At 39.5% G+C, this 19866-nt stretch overlaps 1 protein-coding gene across 2 annotated transcripts; it reads right to left on the minus strand.

Moving 5' to 3' along the window:
* Nucleotides 1–846: 846 nt before the first annotated feature.
* On the minus strand, nucleotides 847–12255 carry LOC121369390. 2 transcript variants are annotated; one of them, XM_041494459.1, is made up of 2 exons: nucleotides 11930–12255; nucleotides 847–2325 (listed from the first exon to the last, which is right to left on the minus strand). In XM_041494459.1, exon 2 carries the CDS (start codon nucleotides 2278–2280, stop codon nucleotides 970–972), a length of 1311 nt encoding a protein of 436 aa, XP_041350393.1. In that variant the 5' UTR covers nucleotides 2281–2325; nucleotides 11930–12255; the 3' UTR covers nucleotides 847–969. The 2 variants fall into 2 exon arrangements, with proteins under 2 accessions (XP_041350393.1, XP_041350394.1); XM_041494460.1 differs by lacking the exon at nucleotides 11930–12255 and adding an exon at nucleotides 8609–8742.
* Between the last annotated feature and the right edge of the window lie 7611 nt (nucleotides 12256–19866).

Below are 19866 nucleotides of genomic sequence, written 5' to 3' on the forward strand. Positions count from 1 at the left end.
TTCATCCTCAGTATGTTTGATATTTCATTAGAAGCATGTAGATCATGTGATTAAAGCAATACAGAAGTAAGTGTGTTTGTGTGACATGTTTTGCAGATACTAGTAAAGTCGTATCCATGTTAACTGGATAAAATACGCGTTTTTCTACCTTGTGGCAGTTTTCCATGGACATAGTGTTTGACACAGAGCTGTATTAAATTTTATAAAATCATACATACAAATGTACATACATGACTGGTATATCAAAGGCCATAGTATGTGCTATCCTGTCTGTGGGATGGTACATATAAAAGATCCCTTGCTGTTTTAGGAAAAACATAACAGGTTTCCTCTGATGACTCCAGTGGTGTTGTTAAACAAAACAAACACTTTTACATATATAAAATGCATACATCAGGCTCACACTGGAACAAATTGTGCTTTAAACAATTTTCACATATGTACATCTGTATCGAGTATTTTCACATTATGTACATCTATATCGAGTTTTTTCACATTATGTACATCTATATCGAGTTTTTTCACATTATGTACATCTGTATAGAGTATTTTCACATTATGTACATCTGTATCGAGTATTTTCACATTATGTACATCTGTATCGAGTTTTTTCTTGAAAATTATTAAAATGTGCTGAATGTAAGGAATATTTGATTAGCCAAAACCTAAATGTTGTAGCCACTTTGAATAAAAATTAGCAATTGGCTAATTTGGCCATACACAGGGTGAGCCCAGATACGTACATGCATACATAGGAGATAGGAAAAATCGGTAGGGGACATGTACTGCTTTAACATAACTATCTGAATGCTTGTTTTGACAACTAATGAAACTATGACATATATATATATGACTATGTTTTAATTTAAATGTGAACATATAAAGCTGATCCAGCTCTGTGAACCATTCACTTTGCACAGAGCTACAGTATTATGAATATATACACCTCCACAGTGTTGTGTATATGTATCACATATCGAGGAATTTCGGGAAGGATAACTCTGTCTGCTTGTCCCCTAACATGGCCCTGTGCGTCAGACTGAGCAGGGCGTTGTCACTGGATGTCAGTCTCGCGAGGGCGCTCTTCCACAACGCCATTTTCCGAGGATTCACCAGCTCGAACAGGTCGATCCCCTCGATGAGAAAGTGTGGCAGAGACCCTCGCCGCACTTGCGTGAGCAGACGGCCGAGCAGCGACTTGACGCACTTCTCCAGCGTGAACCTCTGCCAGCGCGGCGAGGTGTCCACGTGGTGGTCGACATCGTGTAGCAGCGCCGTCTGCACGTGGTACGGGCTCAGTTCGGACAGACGCCAGTCCGTCTGGCACAGTTTGCAGACGACACGCAGGGCGCGCACACGCGAGCCTTTGTCCGTGAGAGAGATGCAGCCGAGGATCTCCATCTCCCTGACGACCCAGCTCACGCGCCAGTGAATGTCCGATGGAACGCTCTCTCCCTGAAAGAAGATTTTGGGAATGAGGAACATGTTGGTCTTGACGTAGATCGCCGGGATGATCTGCAGCTTCCACCCAGCCCATCCATAGTTCATGAGCTCCACGGTGAGGTAATATCCAGACTCGCAGTGTCCCACTTTAACCCTTTCCGCGACAACACCGCACACTTTGAGAATCCGCTTGATGAGCTTGGCGAACATGATGTAGGTTTTCTTCAAAGAGAGATGTGTTCCGTCCTTGGCTCGCAGTTTGTTGAGGTCGACGTGCGGGATTCCGTTCTCAGACTTGCTGGAGGACACCTCGCTCGGCGTGCAGATGTCTGCCTTGCTGGGCAGCTCGACGACCACGCACCCAGGCTGGTGGAATCGGAGAGTGATCCGAGGCAGAATTACCGGGAAGAGATATGCCACCTCCATGTTGGACTGCTCCCAGTGAGGGTAACAGTCGACCAGAACCGGGTGTTTGAACTCGAATCCGTTTTTCTCAGTCCTCATGCACCTGGCTATTCTCATAATAAGATCCTTTGCTTCATTTCTGGCCAGTTTTAACGGCAGCTCACCCTCTGCATCTATACCCGTGAAATCGGCCAGATTCTGCAATGCTGTTCCCAGCTCGGTGTCTGGATCTTTGTCTGTTTTCTGTCTGAGAAGTCGAGGGAGGTAGATATGCGGCAGACTGAGCGACGTTTTAATCGGGTTGTCCATCTCGAACTTGACACGTGACCCATCTTTGACGAGTCTTTTCAGCATCATGGCGTTTTCCTCCTTGCTCTGTGTTTTCTCAATCCTCGGAAACCCGCCGTGTATGGGACGACCAAGCCTGGGCATTTAGGTGACAGAGAGTAGTGATATGTTCGTGTCCAAACCAGACATCTGAAAAACAACAATAGAAACATTTAAAGCTTCGTTACCACGGCTGGCATATTTACTAAATTATTAATCGGATTCGAAGCCAGTCTAACAGGAACAAGCATGGGTGCCATGTTCATAGAGACCCTTCAGATGATGTTTAAATATATATATATATATATATATATATATATATATATATATATATATATATATATATATATATATATACACACACACACACAAAACGTACGTATATATATATATTCTTTTTCTCTTTACATTTTTACAACGCATGAACATCAAGTAAAATTCCGTAGTTTTGAATTAAATGTGCTGTCAAAAGCATAATAAGTAGCCTTTTAAACTTTGCCTATGTTAGTTTAATCTGTAACTCCAATTGGCTTGCTTCGGTTGTGTAACTAGAATGAAAAATATTTACCTATATATTTGAGTAAATCTGTATAAAAATAAATTCTTTCTGTGTCATTAAAAAAACTTTTACCTTTTCGTCCTACCGCGTCCAGGAGCAGAATTGTTGGTATTAACACATGGGCCTTGTGTCGTGTCTTGAAATGTAATATTATATTTACAGTTACATTATAGTCCTTTGTCGATATACTGAGAGACTATTTGAAAGAATATGTTTGTAAAGCCAGGTAGTACTTGTTTGAAGTATATTGACTGTATATTACAGGTGGTAGATAACTCGTATGATCCATTCAATCCTCCGGATGAGAAGTGTTATTATTGACTGGCAAATACTACTGAATTGACTCGGACTGTTGACATACAAACAACACTACGACTGTTCACTTCAAAAGATTAATAACGTTACGCGGCCACACAAATCAATTACGGGTTAAAATGATTATCTTTTGATATCTATTTCTCTCTAAAACCTGCCGAACGAATGGCAGCAAGGGTGAATGTTATTATGTTTAATAATAATAATAAAAACAAAACGGACACCTGGCAGTGTGTCGCGACCTCGTATAGGATAGACACACTATGAAGAGGATTACGGGACATATTTCTAAACCCCGGACCAGTTGGAATTCTGGACCTGCCTATAATGTAGTACTAAACCAAATAACTTTCGGCTGCTGGGTTACAGTTCGAGGCACCCAACTTTTATAGAGCAGTTATAACCACAAATCCTGTCATTGGTGATAAATGTGAGTGTGTTTGTTGTAAAAAAAAAAGTTTCATCTGGGCAAAACAAATGTATGCAATTTCATTTCATCTAGTAGCACTGTGTTAAGTAACCTTGTGCTTGAAACATGTATAAGGTACCTGTAAAAAAAAGTACTAAAATTTTGTGCTGAACTAGGGTAGGCATAGACGCTACCCATTATCTCTGAAATGAACAGCTTAACCTCCAATATTTGCTGGTTCAGAGGTGGTAGTATTTATATCCGTGGTGTATATATATATGTCGATTGATACGCTGCAGGTATGAGTTTTAGCCACACATGCTAGTATTGTCCTTTATGGGATTTGATTTGGTAGTATACACCCTATAAGACCGAAATTCGTAAAATGTCAATTTTAGTTTTTAAAATAGGCCATGCTTCAGTTGAGTCTGATAATTGAACGACCAATTCCAAACCAGTGTATGCTTCTGTATCTAATGGTATCTAACAAGCTGGTTGGTATTTCGGTAACTCCACCAACCTCCCCAACTACTCGCCCTTCGAACTTCGCACCCTGGTAAAAAATTTCTCCTATTTCGTTAAGTCACAGACTCGTTTAGCCAACATTTGCCAACCGACCATCTGAACGAAAAAGCCGTTATTGCATTTTAAAATGGTATCTCTGCAAACGCCAGAATCAAAGGGACGTTTTGACAAGATTCTGACTGCCACCATGAAGCACTGCAATGTGTTTTCTATAGGCGGGCTTCTACTCGCCAAGACAATGCATTCTTCCTGGTCCTCCTTAAGTCAAGATTAACAAGTTTAAACCTGCACAAGAACTCTGTGAATATATACTTAGGTGGTTGTGATGACATGCAGTCATGAATAACTGTCAAACAGTTGTAATGAAACTTTAATATCAGGTACATAGTTATGATGGCATGCATTCGTGACTCGCTACTGGGTTCGGATCCCAGTCGAGGCATGGGATTTTTAATCGAGATACCGACTCCAAACCCCGAGTGAGTGCTCCGCAAGGCTCAATGGGTAGGTGTAAACCACTTGCACCGACCAGTGATCCATAACTGGTTCAACAAAGGCCATGGTTTGTGCTATCCTGCCTGTGGGAAGCGCAAATAAAAGATCCCTTGCTGCCTGTCGTAAAAAGAGTAGCCTATGTGGCGACAGCGGGTTTCCTCTAAAAACAGTGTCAGAATGACCATATGTTTGACGTCCAATAGCCGATGATAAGATAAAAAATCAATGTGCTCTAGCGGCGTCGTTAAATAAAGCAAACTACTTTTTTTTTCGTGACTCGCTGTCGAAACCGTGATGATGCCAAGTACATAGTTATGATGTCGTGCATTCGTGACTCGCTGTCGAAACCGTGATGATGCCAGGTACATAGTAATGATGTCATGCATTCGTGACTCACTGTCGAAACAGTGATAATGTCAGGTACATAGTTATGATGGCATGCATTCGTGACTCGCTGTCAAAACTGTAATATCATGTACATAGATAGTTGTGATCGTATGTCACATGCTGGCATGCACCATTGTCAAAACAGTGATGCTGTTAGTTAAAATAAGGTTCATTATAGTTGTAATGGCATGTCGCATGCACTCATGAATCACTGTCAAAGCAATATCGGAACTATTTGACGTGCCTCTATCCAACATAGATTCGGGCACTAACAATATCGGGTACATTGCAATGTTGACATGCACTCATGAATCACTGCCAAAACAATATCGGGTACATTGTTATGATGGCATGCACTCACGAATCACTGTCAAAACAATATCGGGTACATTGTTATGATGGCATGCACTCATGAATCACTGTCAAACAGTGATGACACCAGGCTTTTCGCAAATCTCCTAATGAAAAGGGCATATGATAAACTACTAGACACCAGAACGAGTGAGCCGCGATATACACTTAACGAGGACGACGGCGAGGTCAACAACTACTCTACAGCAGCCATAACTGAGGGCCACAGCGGGCGAATCAACGAGTTCATCGACGGCACTAATCTGTGCATCCCATCGGTGGACCCATTGGGCTATTTCTCGCTCCAGTCAGTGCACCACGACTGGTATATCAAAGGCCGTGGTATGTGCTATCCTCTGTGGGATGGTGCATATAAAAGATCCCTTGCTGCTAATCGAAAAGAGTAGCTCATGAAGTGGCGACAGCGGGTTTCATCTCTCAATATATGTGTGGTCCTTAACCATGTGTCTGATGCCATATAACCGTAAATAAAATATGTTGAGTGCGTTGTTAAATAAAACATTTCCTTCCTTCCTTCCAGTTTGATCTTCCATTCTCCAGTTTGCTTGTTCGTTCTTCAGTTTGATCTTCCATATATATAGTCGAACCTGGTCTAATGATCACCTTTACATAACGGCCACCTGCCTATAACGGCCACTATAAATCCCCCAATGCATTTCCTTCCGTATTTGACCTGTACATAACGGTCAGCGGTCACTATTTTTCGCCCAAAATCACAGGTTGAACCTGCTATAACGGTCACAAGATGATCGTCGTGAAGACGTTTTTTTATTTATTTTTTGACCCTGGTTATGTCTTTACTTTTTTAATCATCTTAAAAATTATAAATTAAATGTGTTTATATGGTCATGTCTGTAGCTTTGGGGTTATTTTCCGTCAAAGTAAACTTCCATTGTAATTTGCCGATTGTCATTGAAAAAACAAACAGGCACTCAATAACTTCCGTGACACGCAGTTACTGGTGGTGTAATTCGATTGGTTCTCAGCGTCCACATTAAACAGTAGACGACTTCCCATTGGCTGTACATAATGTCATCTGTATGTATGGTCACTCTATTGAGTCTCGAGAAACAAAACAAATAGGGTGTTATGTTGGGTGTCTAATTGTGTCTAGTCAGACGTGATTGGTAATTAAACATAAATTGCTGACAGCGGCGGTCCTTAAAGGGACACACCCTAGTTACGGCTAGTTGTTAACCATAACGGCGTTGTTTTTCGCTATTAAACCCATTTTTTTCACAAATAAACTTGCACTTTACTTACCGTTTATTATTTAGAATATACATTTCCATTCACCTGAAGTGTTTTTTGGTAATCCTGGTAATCCTGGTTTTTGTAATACCACAAAATGCATTTTTCGTATTTCTTAAAAACGGACGCACGTTTGAGAAAAAACCGTTGAGCAGACAAGGTCTAATCTATTTTTAGATGGGATATTTCCATTTCAATGTCACAGACGTTGGTATACCACGTGACCGTTATCATTTTGGTTCGGTTTGTTTTCTCGTGCACGGTTCGCGCAATCAACATCCGATTTGTTGTTGTTCATTTGTGAGATTTTTCTTCACAGTTCGTGAACATTTTCAGTAACAATAAAGTTCAGACAAGTAAGTGTCTCAATACAAAACGTTACAAACCCTTAAAACCAATAATTTTGCTAAGTCTTACGATATCTGGAGAGGGGATACAACCAGGACAGAATAGTTGGAACATGTCCAGGAGAGGTGAAAAGAACGCACCCCAAGTCTGTGCGCACTCTGTGAAATTTGTCGTGACGTAGGCATTGTTGTGCTTCGAGCGACATCTACCGGTGACATCAGAATACTAACTTTCAAAATTATTTCAAGCAATTGGGACATGGGAATTCCCATGGTATTTATCGATATAAAACCTGCTTTTTCACTCCATTTGATAAAAACGTGATCTAAGTGTGTTACAGGTTTGTAGATTAACCAAATTATAATTTATTTTCGTTGGACGGAACTAGGGTGTGCGGCTTTAAAGATGCCCCGTGTTAGGATTATTTAAAGACTCATGATCTTATTCAGCTGAAATCAACGGTCATACTCCACTGAAGGATTAGCAGTGACATAATACAAACAGACGAGTTAACATGCCACATGGGTAATAACCTTGAATTAAACTAAATATCTTCTGACATGGACAGTCTCATGTAATAACTAAATATCTTCTGACATGGACAGTCTCATGTAATAAAAAAACATCTTATTTATAACACATGCATGTCTTCTTCTTGTTATGACAGTTGTGATATGTTTTAATATATGGGTTCTAATTTGAACCTGTATATAAGGGTCACCTGTCTATAACGGCTACTTTTGTCGGGTCCCTTGGGTGGCTGTTATACAGGTTTGACTGTGTGTGTGTGTGTGTGTATATATATATATATATATATATATATATATATATATATATATATATATATATATATATATATACTGTGACTCGCTCACACTCCTATGACTGAACTATTTGTGTTCAGTGGATTATTCCATGCGTGGACGGACATCCGGCGTAAAAATAGACCCGTCTTCTCAGCAGTATAGTACCGCTTCACACATCAAAGACAGGCTATAACACCAGAACATACGCAATCGGTCGAGGTGTTCCGAGGCGAATTATTAATTGCCGAAATACGAAGTTTTTAACTTTTGCGAAACTTTAATTCAGGTTGCCAAGTTTTGCATTCCATTACGTTTGTTCATAAATTATTATTATTGTTTTTTTTAAATAATGAATGAATTTGTATTCCCCCCCCCCCCCCCCCCCCCCCCCCCCCCAACTAAGGGTACAAACATGGTATCTATAGATCGCTCGACACAGAACCTTAGCACTGGATGCTCTTATGGTTGTTGCGCTGCGTCAGTTACCTGGACTATTCATTTTACATTTACTGTTTAATAGTAGACCTACAAACAGGAAAGTTAGAAATAAATATGAACTCACCTAACACTACTAACAATGCATCATCAGTCCCTTACTTTGATCTTTACACGATATTTCCACATTGCTATGTGATATCGAGTAATATTCCTTCTGTTCCGGTACTGCATATCGTAACGTTTTGGATAAAAGTGGGTTTAAACTAATCCTATCCTCGCATGCACAGTGATATCATTAACAGTAATGCGGTTGTAAAATGGACGTTTGTAATTTTAAAATAACTTGATGAAGTGTACGAACACAAGCTTTTTGTACACGGAAAACTAGATGGAATACTTCCATCTTTGTATATATATTTTCACTACATATCAACTTAACGGAGAACGAACACATTAATCATGTAATGGAAAAAGGTAACGGTATGTTGAATTTCTCATATTTTTCATTTGCTTTGACCTCGAACTTACTCAAATATGCACAACTGTGGTTACACTGCATAGAAAACGTGTAATTGGATCCATGGAGCAATGCCACGTGACTCCCAATTCCTCATTACTCCATGGCGTGATAACTGTTATCCACTGGCAATTCACTTCTCGTTCCTTTCAAACAAGTAGTGGCCCTACAACAAAAGACGTGCAAGTCAATAGACGCCCAAGTTCAAGGGGGGTACGCACGCAATACAGATCAGTCAAATATGTGCGCGTTATTTCAAATCACAATGGGAGTTGGCAATACTCGATAGTCTCGATTTTCCCTGGATGAATTGTCCCGCGATCAGGTGAATTATCAGTCGGTGTGTCTTGGAGTCAAAACACAAGTGATTCAAACAAATCAATATTCAGATCAGTAGTTATGTTTTCAGTTGGGGGATCATTATTTCTATCTCGTATCATCCTAATTAAAATTTTCATAGAAAACTAAAGGTGGGTTTTTTCCTTTTTTTAATGTACGATTCCACCAATCAAGAATCAACATTAAAAAAAACACAGGGATGAATGGACATCTGACCAAATGAATCATTACAAGAACGGATGAACGAAAGAACAAAGTTTGTGTGTTTTGTTTACCAATACAACTAGACTACATTGATTTATTAATCATCGGCTATTGGATGTCAAACATTTGGTAATTTTGACGTATAGTCTTAGTGAGGAAACCCGCTACATTTTGTTTCATTAGTAGTAAGGAATCTTTATATGTACCATCCCACATACAGGATAGCACATACCACGGTCTTTGATATACCAGTCGTTATGCATTGGCTGGAACGAGAAATAGCTCAATGGACCCACCGATGGGGATCGATCCTAAACCAACAGCGCATCAGGCGAGCACTTTACCACTGAGCTACACCCCGCCCCACGAAACAACAAGTGATTTATTGAATGAATGAATGAAGTTAAACATGTTTTACCACTGAGCTACACCCCGCCCCACGAAACAACAAGTGATTTATTGAATGAATGAATGAAGTTAAACATGTTTTACCACTGAGCTACACCCCGCCTCACGAAAGAACAAGTGATTTATTGAATGAATGAATGAAGTTAAACATGTTTTACCACTGAGCTACACCCCGCCCCACGAAAGAACAAGTGATTTATTGAATGAATGAAGTTAAACATGTTTTACCACTGAGCTACACCCGCCCCACGAAAGAACAAGTGATTTATTGAATGAATGAAGTTAAACATGTTTTACCACTGAGCTACACCCCGCCCCACGAAAGAACAGTGATTTACTGAATGAATGATTTACTGAGCTACACCCCACCCCACGAATGAAGTGAATGAATGAAGTTAAACATGTTTTACCACTGAGCTACACCCCGCCCCACGAAACAACAAGTGATTTATTGAATGAATGAAGTTAAACATGTTTTACCACTGAGCTACACCCCGCCTCACGAAAGAACAAGTGATTTATTGAATGAATGAAGTTAAACATGTTTTGTTTAACATTATTGGAACATTTTCTTATTTAGTAATCATCGGCTATTGGATGCCAAACATTTGGTAATTCTGACTCGTAGCCTTCAGAGGAAACCTGCTATATTTCTTCATTACCAGCAAGTGATCTTTTATATGCACTTCTCCACAGACAGGACAGCATATACCACGACCTTTATGGGGGATGAGAAAAACAACAACAAACTGAGAATGGATCCACTGAGGGGATTCGATCTTTCGACCCAAGCACCCCAGGCGAGCGCTATACGAATGAAGTTCCAAAATGCACATGGTAAATTGTCACCTCCTGCTGACGTAAGCTTCTTCAGAATAACCAATCTAATTAAAATTAAAACAGCAGACCGTTGGAGCTCATGTCCAGTTGACCTTTCATTCAAACAATCAAAACCTTACTTGCAAAATCATGCCGGTGATTCGAAAAGAATTTGAAAACATTCGGGATTATGCCGAGAGTATACGAAATGATTCGGGTGAATTACGAAGTATGTCGGAAACTAATTGCAATATAAAATTTTATATAAAATTCGTTTTAAGACGGAAAAAAACAACCGTGATGGTATAGCCATAAAATCTGTTTATACTAATATACAATCCAAAGTTTATTACTGCACTTTTACCCCTGTTTTTTCAATGTTGAAATAGACCAACAAGTTCGCCCGATATTTTTAGAATTTGCATGCTCCCGAATAACGCTATAAAAGGCGAAGTGTAATTGGTCGATATTTAAATTGTTATTTATAGATGAAATGTCATCTGGGCATGGGAGTCCACGCAATGCTGTTAGATCTACTGGTAGACCCAATAGAGCTAATTTTAATCAGATTGCAGAATAACGAGATGTGTGTGAGAGAAAAGCTTCGCCGATGTGACGAAATGATGATAAACACGCCTATGAAAGCCCCACCGCGCACTCTAGATGTTATTAACTGTTAAGTATGATGCTATATTTAAATTATATACTCTGTACGATATTTGATGTTATGTAATATTAATATCCCAGTAATACTGCATCTTAGTTCAAGAGACTCAACAGGTTTTTGAAATATGATTTTTAAAACAAAAATGTGTTGTTGTTGTTGTGGTTGTTAACAAACACGTCAAAGCACATTAAAAACACAAGCATGCACATTAATTATACTACACGTTTATATAGCTAGACTCGACATATCCAGTATACCCGAACGTAATACCAAAAACCTACAAATAAAAACCATCAAACAAATGGTCCGTTGAAGGTTGTAGTATGTGCAGTCATTACCCATGGCACAGTTCATACACATAACGTGTTGCTGAATGATGTGAGTATCCCATCTGTGTGTAGGTGGTGGGGCATCTTGTTGGCGGGACCCCTCGAGACCAATATAAGGTATTCAGCATGTTTTGAGGGAAAGATTGTATTCTACCTTTTACCGACCCGCAATAAAGTGTTCAACGCATACGCCTATGGATGATCGTAACTGACGGCAGAGGGTTTTGTCTCTCACCAACTGTGTCGGTCACGACAATGACATGATATCCATTACAAGCCATTTGTTACAAATGTGCAGCGATGTCGTCACACAAATATTTCTCTGGTTTGTGCTGAATGTCAGGACATGAATGGTGAGCATCGCCTCACAACACTTGACCTTTCTCATGCGCGTCATGGCTAATCTGCTGCCATCACACGGACTAAAATAGCCATCGTCTTAACTGACGTTTCCTAACTGAAATAAAACCGCGACCTCTCTAAAAACAAAAGTTGTAGCAACCTAAAGGTGTGAAAATATAAGCCTAATGTCAACAGAAGATTTTAAACAATAATACAAACCTTACCGTTTTTGTTTCTTCTAATGGATGACAGACAATCCGCAAGAAAACGGTCTGCTAGCGTCGTAATTCTCTTTGAGCATGTTGTTGCCAGGAAGCGAACCTCAGACGACGGGTTACCATCACGACACACATTAACACGTGTCTGTGTTTACATAGGTGAGAGCAGGTATGATCCGAGCACCTGACAGGTATCTCTACAGCTATCGGTGTCTGTCGTCCTGCGCCCGGTACCTGCGTGAGGAATAATACACCACGCCACTGACAGTGGAACGGTTTCGATAGCTGCGCCAACAAAGACCCGTCGTCGAATGTGGATTATTATTTTAACCTTCACTTGTCGCCTAGCATGACAGATATCATTAGAGCCCGGTGTGACAGAGCTCCGTTTCAAACACGCGGTGGATGGGAGTCGCTAGAACCGGCCGTCTTCAGATACGTGTATTTGTCTCGGGTTGTAACCAGGCAATTAATCAAAACTATATTTAAAAAATACTGGTTCTAGGATTGCTAAAATACCAGATTGAAGATGGTAAAATATCAGTTCTGTGGTATTTAGAATACTTGTGTATGATGATACATGCAGTTAAAATGTTGGCCATATAAAAGTTAAAATAACAGCTCTATAATAATACAATTTCCAGTCCAACGAATACCTATTATAGTTTAAAATAGCGGTTGTATTATAGTTAATATATCTATGATAGTTGAAATACCAGCCATGTGAACATTATAATTACCAATTAAAATACCAGTTCTACCTGTTAATAGTTAAAATACCAGCTTTATAATAATTAAAATAGCAACTCTATGATAGTTAAAATACTATGACAGTTAATATACTACGTATTCTATGATAAATAAAATACCAACAGTTATTTTATAACGGTAAAAAAGATCTGTTCTAGACACGTATTTAGGCTTAGAGCTTGTTGACCATTCCCACCATCTATGACGTGTTACACACCTAAACATTGTTTACATAATAAAGCTCTGCACATATTGATATTTAGTGTCCGACTGAATGTCTGCAGCTACGTAATACGATGATCTAAATCTCTTTATGTCCTGTACACACCCGATGATAGATCGCTGTACCTGTCAAATACGATTATCGGGACAGTTACCTTCTACAATTGTTTATTTAACCTAACAGTCTTCTAAATTCTAAATGAGCACAGTATCACACATACTTGAAAACAAAACATTTCACAAATTTTTTGCATTTGTCATTACTTACATGTAATTAAATATGAGAAGGAATACAATAGTACACTATATATTTTCAGTGTAAAATTTAATTCAAGAAACGTTTTATCTACAATAATAGGCTAGGCGCTGGCTTGTGAAAACCACGAGAACAATACTTTAGTTCGCGCATGGCTCGCTCAGCCTAGTTTGGCGTAACCGAATTTTCGTTCTCGTATTAAATAGGCTATAGACGGAATGGAAGGGATATTTGTTTTACTGCGGTTTAAGAAAGTCGTTACTGTGTTTCTGTCATATAGATATCAGGGTATATCATGTATAGTAGTTAAACTGTGGTTTAAGAAAGTCGTTACTATGTTTGTGTCATATAGATATCAGGGTATATCTTCTATAGTAGTTAAACTGCGTTTTAAGAAAGTCGTTACTATATTTCTGTCATATAGATATCAGGGTATATCTTCTATAGTAGTTAAACTGCGGTTTAAGAAAGTCGTTACTATGTTTGTGTCATATAGATATCAGGGTATATCTTCTATAGTAGTTAAACTGCGGTTTAAGAAAGTCGCTACTATGTTTGTGTCATATAGATATCAGGGTATATCATCTATAGTAGTTAAACTGCGGTTTAAGAAAGTCGCTACTATGTTTGTGTCATATAGATATCAGGGTATATCTTCTATAGTAGTTAAACTGCGGTTTAAGAAAGTCGTTACTGTGTTTCTGTCATATAGATATCAGGGTATATCATCTATAGTAGTTAAACTGCGGTTTAAGAAAGTCGCTACTGTGTTTCTGTCATATAGATATCAGGGTATATCATCTATAGTAGTTAAACTGCGGTTTAAGAAAGTCGTTACTGTGTTTCTGTCATATAGATATCAGGGTATATCATCTATAGTAGTTAAACTGCGGTTTAAGAAAGTCGTTACTATGTTTCTGTCATATAGATATCAGGGTATATCATTTTAGTTAAACTGCGGTTTAAGAAAGTCGTTACTATGTTTCTGTCATATAGATATCAGGGTATATCATATTAGTTAAACTGCGGTTTAAGAAAGTCGTTACTGTGTTTCTGTCATATAGATATCAGGGTATATCATTTATAGTAGTTAAACTGCGGTTTAAGAAAGTCGCTACTATGTTTGTGTCATATAGATATCAGGGTATATCATTTATAGTAGTTAAACTGCGGTTTAAGAAAGTCGCTACTATGTTTGTGTCATATAGATATCAGGGTATATCTTCTATAGTAGTTAAACTGCGGTTTAAGAAAGTCGCTACTATGTTTGTGTCATATAGATATCAGGGTATATCATTTATAGTAGTTAAACTGCGTTTTAAGAAAGTCGTTACTGTGTTTCTGTCATATAGATATCAGGGTATATCATTTATAGTAGTTAAACTGCGGTTTAAGAAAGTCGCTACTATGTTTGTGTCATATAGATATCAGGGTATATCTTCTATAGTAGTTAAACTGCGTTTTAAGAAAGTCGTTACTGTGTTTCTGTCATATAGATATCAGGGTATATCATTTATAGTAGTTAAACTGCGGTTTAAGAAAGTCGCTACTATGTTTGTGTCATATAGATATCAGGGTATATCATTTATAGTAGTTAAACTGCGGTTTAAGAAAGTCGCTACTATGTTTGTGTCATATAGATATCAGGGTATATCATTTATAGTAGTTAAACTGCGGTTTAAGAAAGTCGCTACTATGTTTCTGTCATATAGATATCAGGGTATATCATTTTAGTTAAACTGCGGTTTAAGAAAGTCGTTACTATGTTTCTGTCATATAAATATTAGGGTATATCATCTATAGTAGTTAAACTGTGGTTAAGACTATATACTACTCAAAAGAATTTAAGGGTCAAAAATTTATAACCAAATAAGTTTCAGAGTGTATTAGATTGATGATGTAAACTACACCAAAATATTTATTTATTGTTCCATATTTACAAAAAACCACAAATAAACGTCACTGTATACAAGAAAGTCACATGACATGCTGTCAAAGTTGAAGGTTGTCAAACATGGATTTTACTCATTAGAACATTCGTTTAATAGTGTGTGAATCCACCCCTGGCGCGAATACACTCGACACATCGTTGCCTCATGCTGTTGATCAGACGTCTGAAGAACTCTTGGGGAATGGCCTGCCACTCTGCCATAAGAAGTTGACCCAGATCATGAAGGTTGGCCGGAGGGGCATGGCTATCCCGAACTCTCCTGCCTAATTCGTCCCAGGCGTTCTCTATTGGGGCCAAGTCAGGCGAATATGCTGGCCAATCCATCCTGGCGATACCTTGTTGTCTGAGAAAGTCCGTTACCACCCTGGCGCGGTGGGGTCTGGCATTGTCATCCTGCAGAACTGCCCCGCCGCCAATCTGCTGAAGGCATGGGAGAACCAACGGCTGAATAATCTCATTCAGATAGCAGATTCCATTCAGATTGCCATCCACCACATAGAGGGGGGTCCTGTGGTGGATAGAGATGACGTCCCACACCATGACGCTGTCATCACCGAATCGGTGACGTTGTCTAACGTTAACGTCAGCGAAGCGCTCCCCAGGACGTCTGTAGACACGAACCCGACCGTCGTTGAACTGGAGACTAAACCTGGACTCATCAGTGAACATCACTTGACCCCACTGAACACGTTGCCACCGCAGATGAAGCGTGCACCAGTGACGTCTGGCCGTTCTGTGACGTGGTAGGAGTGGTGGTCGAACAGCCTGGCGACGGCAGCGTAGATTATTGGCTCTCAGACGATTGCGTATGGTTTGATCAGACACTGGAGTTCCAGTCGCAGTCCGCAGATTGTCACGTAATCGGCGTGCAGTGGTTGTGCGTTGATGTAGAGCCATATTGGTGATGTAGCGGTCCTCTCTATTTGTAGTGCTTCGGGGTCTTCCCGAACGTGGACGATTTCGAACAGAATTCGTTGCTTGGTACCGTTGCCACAGTCGGCCAACGACACTCTGACTGACACCAAGTCTCAGAGCAACATTTCTTTGCGTATTGCCATCCTGAAGCCAAGCAATAGCCCTTCCTCGATCTTCGATAGTCAGTTGAAGTCGTACCATTGTCGAATTTGGAGTGTGCACCGTACACGAACGCAAGCTCCAATTATACGGAAATTCAGCATTGGGAACATGGAAGACACGTGCAAAGCGTGCAAATGAAGCGCTTTGTGAAAAAGCAAGTTATGGGCACTTAGCAGACCTTTCGCTTTCGCCCTAATTTACGTGCAAATGTAAGCATGTTTTCGCCATTAGAACTAGTCGACAGTGTCAATGACAGTGGATTTTAATTCATTTATGGGTTGCTTAGACCCACTTTCGTCAAAATGGAACAATACCATGCGTGACATTATGGTCTAGCTAATATAATTGACATTCAGAAAATAATATCGGGCGAGACTATTTATGCAATAGGCGAACTTGTTGGTCTATTTCAACACTGAAAAAACAGGGGGAAAGTGCAGCAATAAACTCTGGATTGTATGCTAGTATAAATAGATTTTATTATGGCTATACCATCACGGGTTTTTTTCCGTCTTGATGATGATGATGATGATGATAACTAGTTTAACGTGCCCATATACCACTAGGGTTTCGAACACGCCCATCCCGAGTCCGACCTCCGATAAGATCGGTGACCTGACTCGGGATGGGGGGGGGGGGGGGGGGGGTAGTGTTGAAAATGGGCAGAATTTTGAAAATAGCAATTAGCAAAAAGGTTAATAGAATAATTTTTTTATTTTTTTTTTAAAATTACAAGCCAAAAATAAAAAAGAATTGACTGCTCGGCCGAATATTTATATAATTTGGAGCATTTTAGAAGGACAGTCCAAAAATAAATAAGAGAAAGAAGAGAGGATCGGACTATTTAATAATATTTTTAAAAAAAAAGTAATTTCGACATAAAATTTTGAACGAAGGTCTAAATGTTTAAAGTCCAATCTATATGTCCACGTGAGTGGCCTCGTGCTGGAGAAAATCCTCAGGTTCGGGCAAAAACATAGAGATATCAGAGTAAAATGAGCTGGCCTGAAACCTTTTCATCATGTCTTTTCATCATTCTACCTAAGTTCGGGAAAAAAATCAGCCTCCTCCCCTCCACCTAAAAAAATGGGAGTGCGTACGCCTGTGTCACGGAAGCGACTTAAATATTAATATAAGTCATAGTTTTGATAATATAATTATGTCTTTGACGTCATATAACATGTAAGGGCAGTGGCGTAGCGGGTTGGGGGAACTTTTTTTTTCTTTTTTGTTTAATTTATTAAATTTTTATAAAATCATACATACATATATACATAGTGTGGGTTGCCCCCACTCCAATATTTGGGTTGGCGCCCCCCCCCCCCCCCCATTCTAAAATGCTGGCTACGTCAGTGTGTAAGGAAACAATGTATTCAGGCTCGCACTTTGGGGGGGGGGGGGGGCGATGGGTGTGTATGTAGTAGTGTAGGTATAAAGTGCTCCTACTGGCAGTAGCTAGTGGGAATTTCTCTATTAGCTCAGTTGGTAGAGCGCTGGACTCTCGTACTGAGAGTCTGTGGTTCGAATCCCCTAAGTGGAGGTTGATGTTTTTCTGTTACATTTGGAGCCGACGTAGGGACTGGGTGTGTTCTTAACACAAGACTACAATTATAACCCAGTCAGGACCCGTAACAGTTCAACTGCCCGTGGCCCACAGCTCCGGGACGTAGCTTCACTTGAGGGGGGAAGTATGTAGTAGTGTTGGTATAAAGTGCTCCTACTGACAGTAGCAAGTGGGAATTTCTTTATTAGCTCAGTTGGTAAAGCGCTGGACTCTCGTACTGAGAGTCTGTGGTTCGAATCCCCTAAGTGGAGTTTGATTTTTATCTGTTACATTTGCACTTTATACCTACACTATTACATGTCAACAACGTTTGCCATTGGGGAAAGTTGTTACAAAAAGACCGTAATAGTATTAGGTCCATATTGTCTACACTAGAATTTGTTTTTAATATTATTGGCCCAAATATTTCTCTATTGATAATGCGAGGATTAGTGTCCGTAACTCATACACAATAGATTCGTGTATATAACTTACATCCCACCATATCAACAGTTATTATTAGTAGTATTAAGTGGGTTAACGTGTCCATGTACCACTATGGTTTCGAACACGCCTATCCCGAGTCCGGCCTCCGATAAGATCGGGGGTCTGACTCGGGATATGAACAGTTAATACAAACAGCTGGATCCATAGCGAGGCCTATGAAAACACACAAACTCGATTTTACAAAGAAACAAAGGACCGACCCAAATGGTTTTCCAATGTTGTTGTTGTTTTGTGTGGGGTGGGGGTGGGGGTGGGGGTGCAATATGTAGGTGAAAAGATACAAACATAATATTTTATCTTGACCCGTAGGGGTGAAAAAAGTGTAAACATTGTTCAAAATAAGCCCACCCTATTTATATTGGGACGGGATTTAGTTCAGTCTGTCGAGTGCTCACTTGAAGTTCTTGCATCGCGGGATCGAACCATCTAAGTGGATCCATTCAATTGATTGGGTTTTTGGGTGGGTTGTTTTTTTGTTCCAGCCAGTGCATATAAAATATCCATTGCTGCATTGTGAATAATGTAGCGGGTTTCCTCTGATGACTACGTGTCAGAATGACCTAATGTTTGACACCCAATAACCGATGATTAATTAATCAATGTGCTCTAGTGGTGTCGTTAAAGAAAACAACCTTTACCTACCCTATTTAATGTGTTTCGGAACGTTTTCGAAAGCACACCTGAGTATACATGTAGCATTAGGCTGAAGCTCAGTTCCAATATAGCCCTTCCTTCTGTGCCACGACTCCAGGAAAAATGTTTGTTGTTAATTACACCAATTTATTCCTCCTGAGCTTGCCAGATTTTTTATTATTATTACTGCACCCAGAGATTATATTACTGCCAGTCTGGTCTTACCAAGAAACGTGTAACTGTGATAACATGTGCGATAAAACTAACCCACTAGGAATCTGTTAAACTTATCATAGAGCTTTCCTGTTGCTACGGGGCATTAAGTTTATATGCAACAGTGAGGTAAACTTAAGAAAGTATAACACTAGGAATAGGAAAAATCTTCACATAAAGGGAAAAATCGGTTTTTTCTTAATTGTAACTTTTTAAATCGTTTATGGTTGTGTTGATGAAATATCGCATTAACGTAACATTCGTGTTTCTTGTAAGACGAGGAATATTTTAAGCCACACCAGAGTCGCGGACAGAATTTATAAACGTCTTCATTTAATTTCGTTACAATGTCCGCCATTGAAGATTTGGACAAGGCTACAACTCGCACTGATACTGCTGAAACGGTAGGTGAAATTCACGTAAGAAGATAAAACGTTTGGTTTGTTTAACGACACCACTAGAGCACATTGATTTATTAATTATCGGCTATTGGATGTCAAACATTTGGCAATTTTGATATATAGTCTTAAAGAGGAAACCCATTACATTGTTCCATTAGTAGCAAGGGATCTTTTATATGCATCATCTCACAGTCAGGATAGCACATACCACGACCTTTGATATACCAGTTATGGTGCACTGAATGGAACGAGAAATGGCCCAATGGGCTACTGGGTCTTATGTCTAATGTGTTTGGAGGTTTTTTTTCATTTTAACGATCTTATGTTAAAAACATTCTCTTTACTTCCACATTGAAAACGGGTTTTATGTCAAATTTCCCTATCTATGTG

Source organism: Gigantopelta aegis, chromosome 3 (assembly GCF_016097555.1).
Source record: "Gigantopelta aegis isolate Gae_Host chromosome 3, Gae_host_genome, whole genome shotgun sequence".
In the NCBI taxonomy this organism is placed as follows: domain Eukaryota; kingdom Metazoa; phylum Mollusca; class Gastropoda; order Neomphalida; family Peltospiridae; genus Gigantopelta; species Gigantopelta aegis.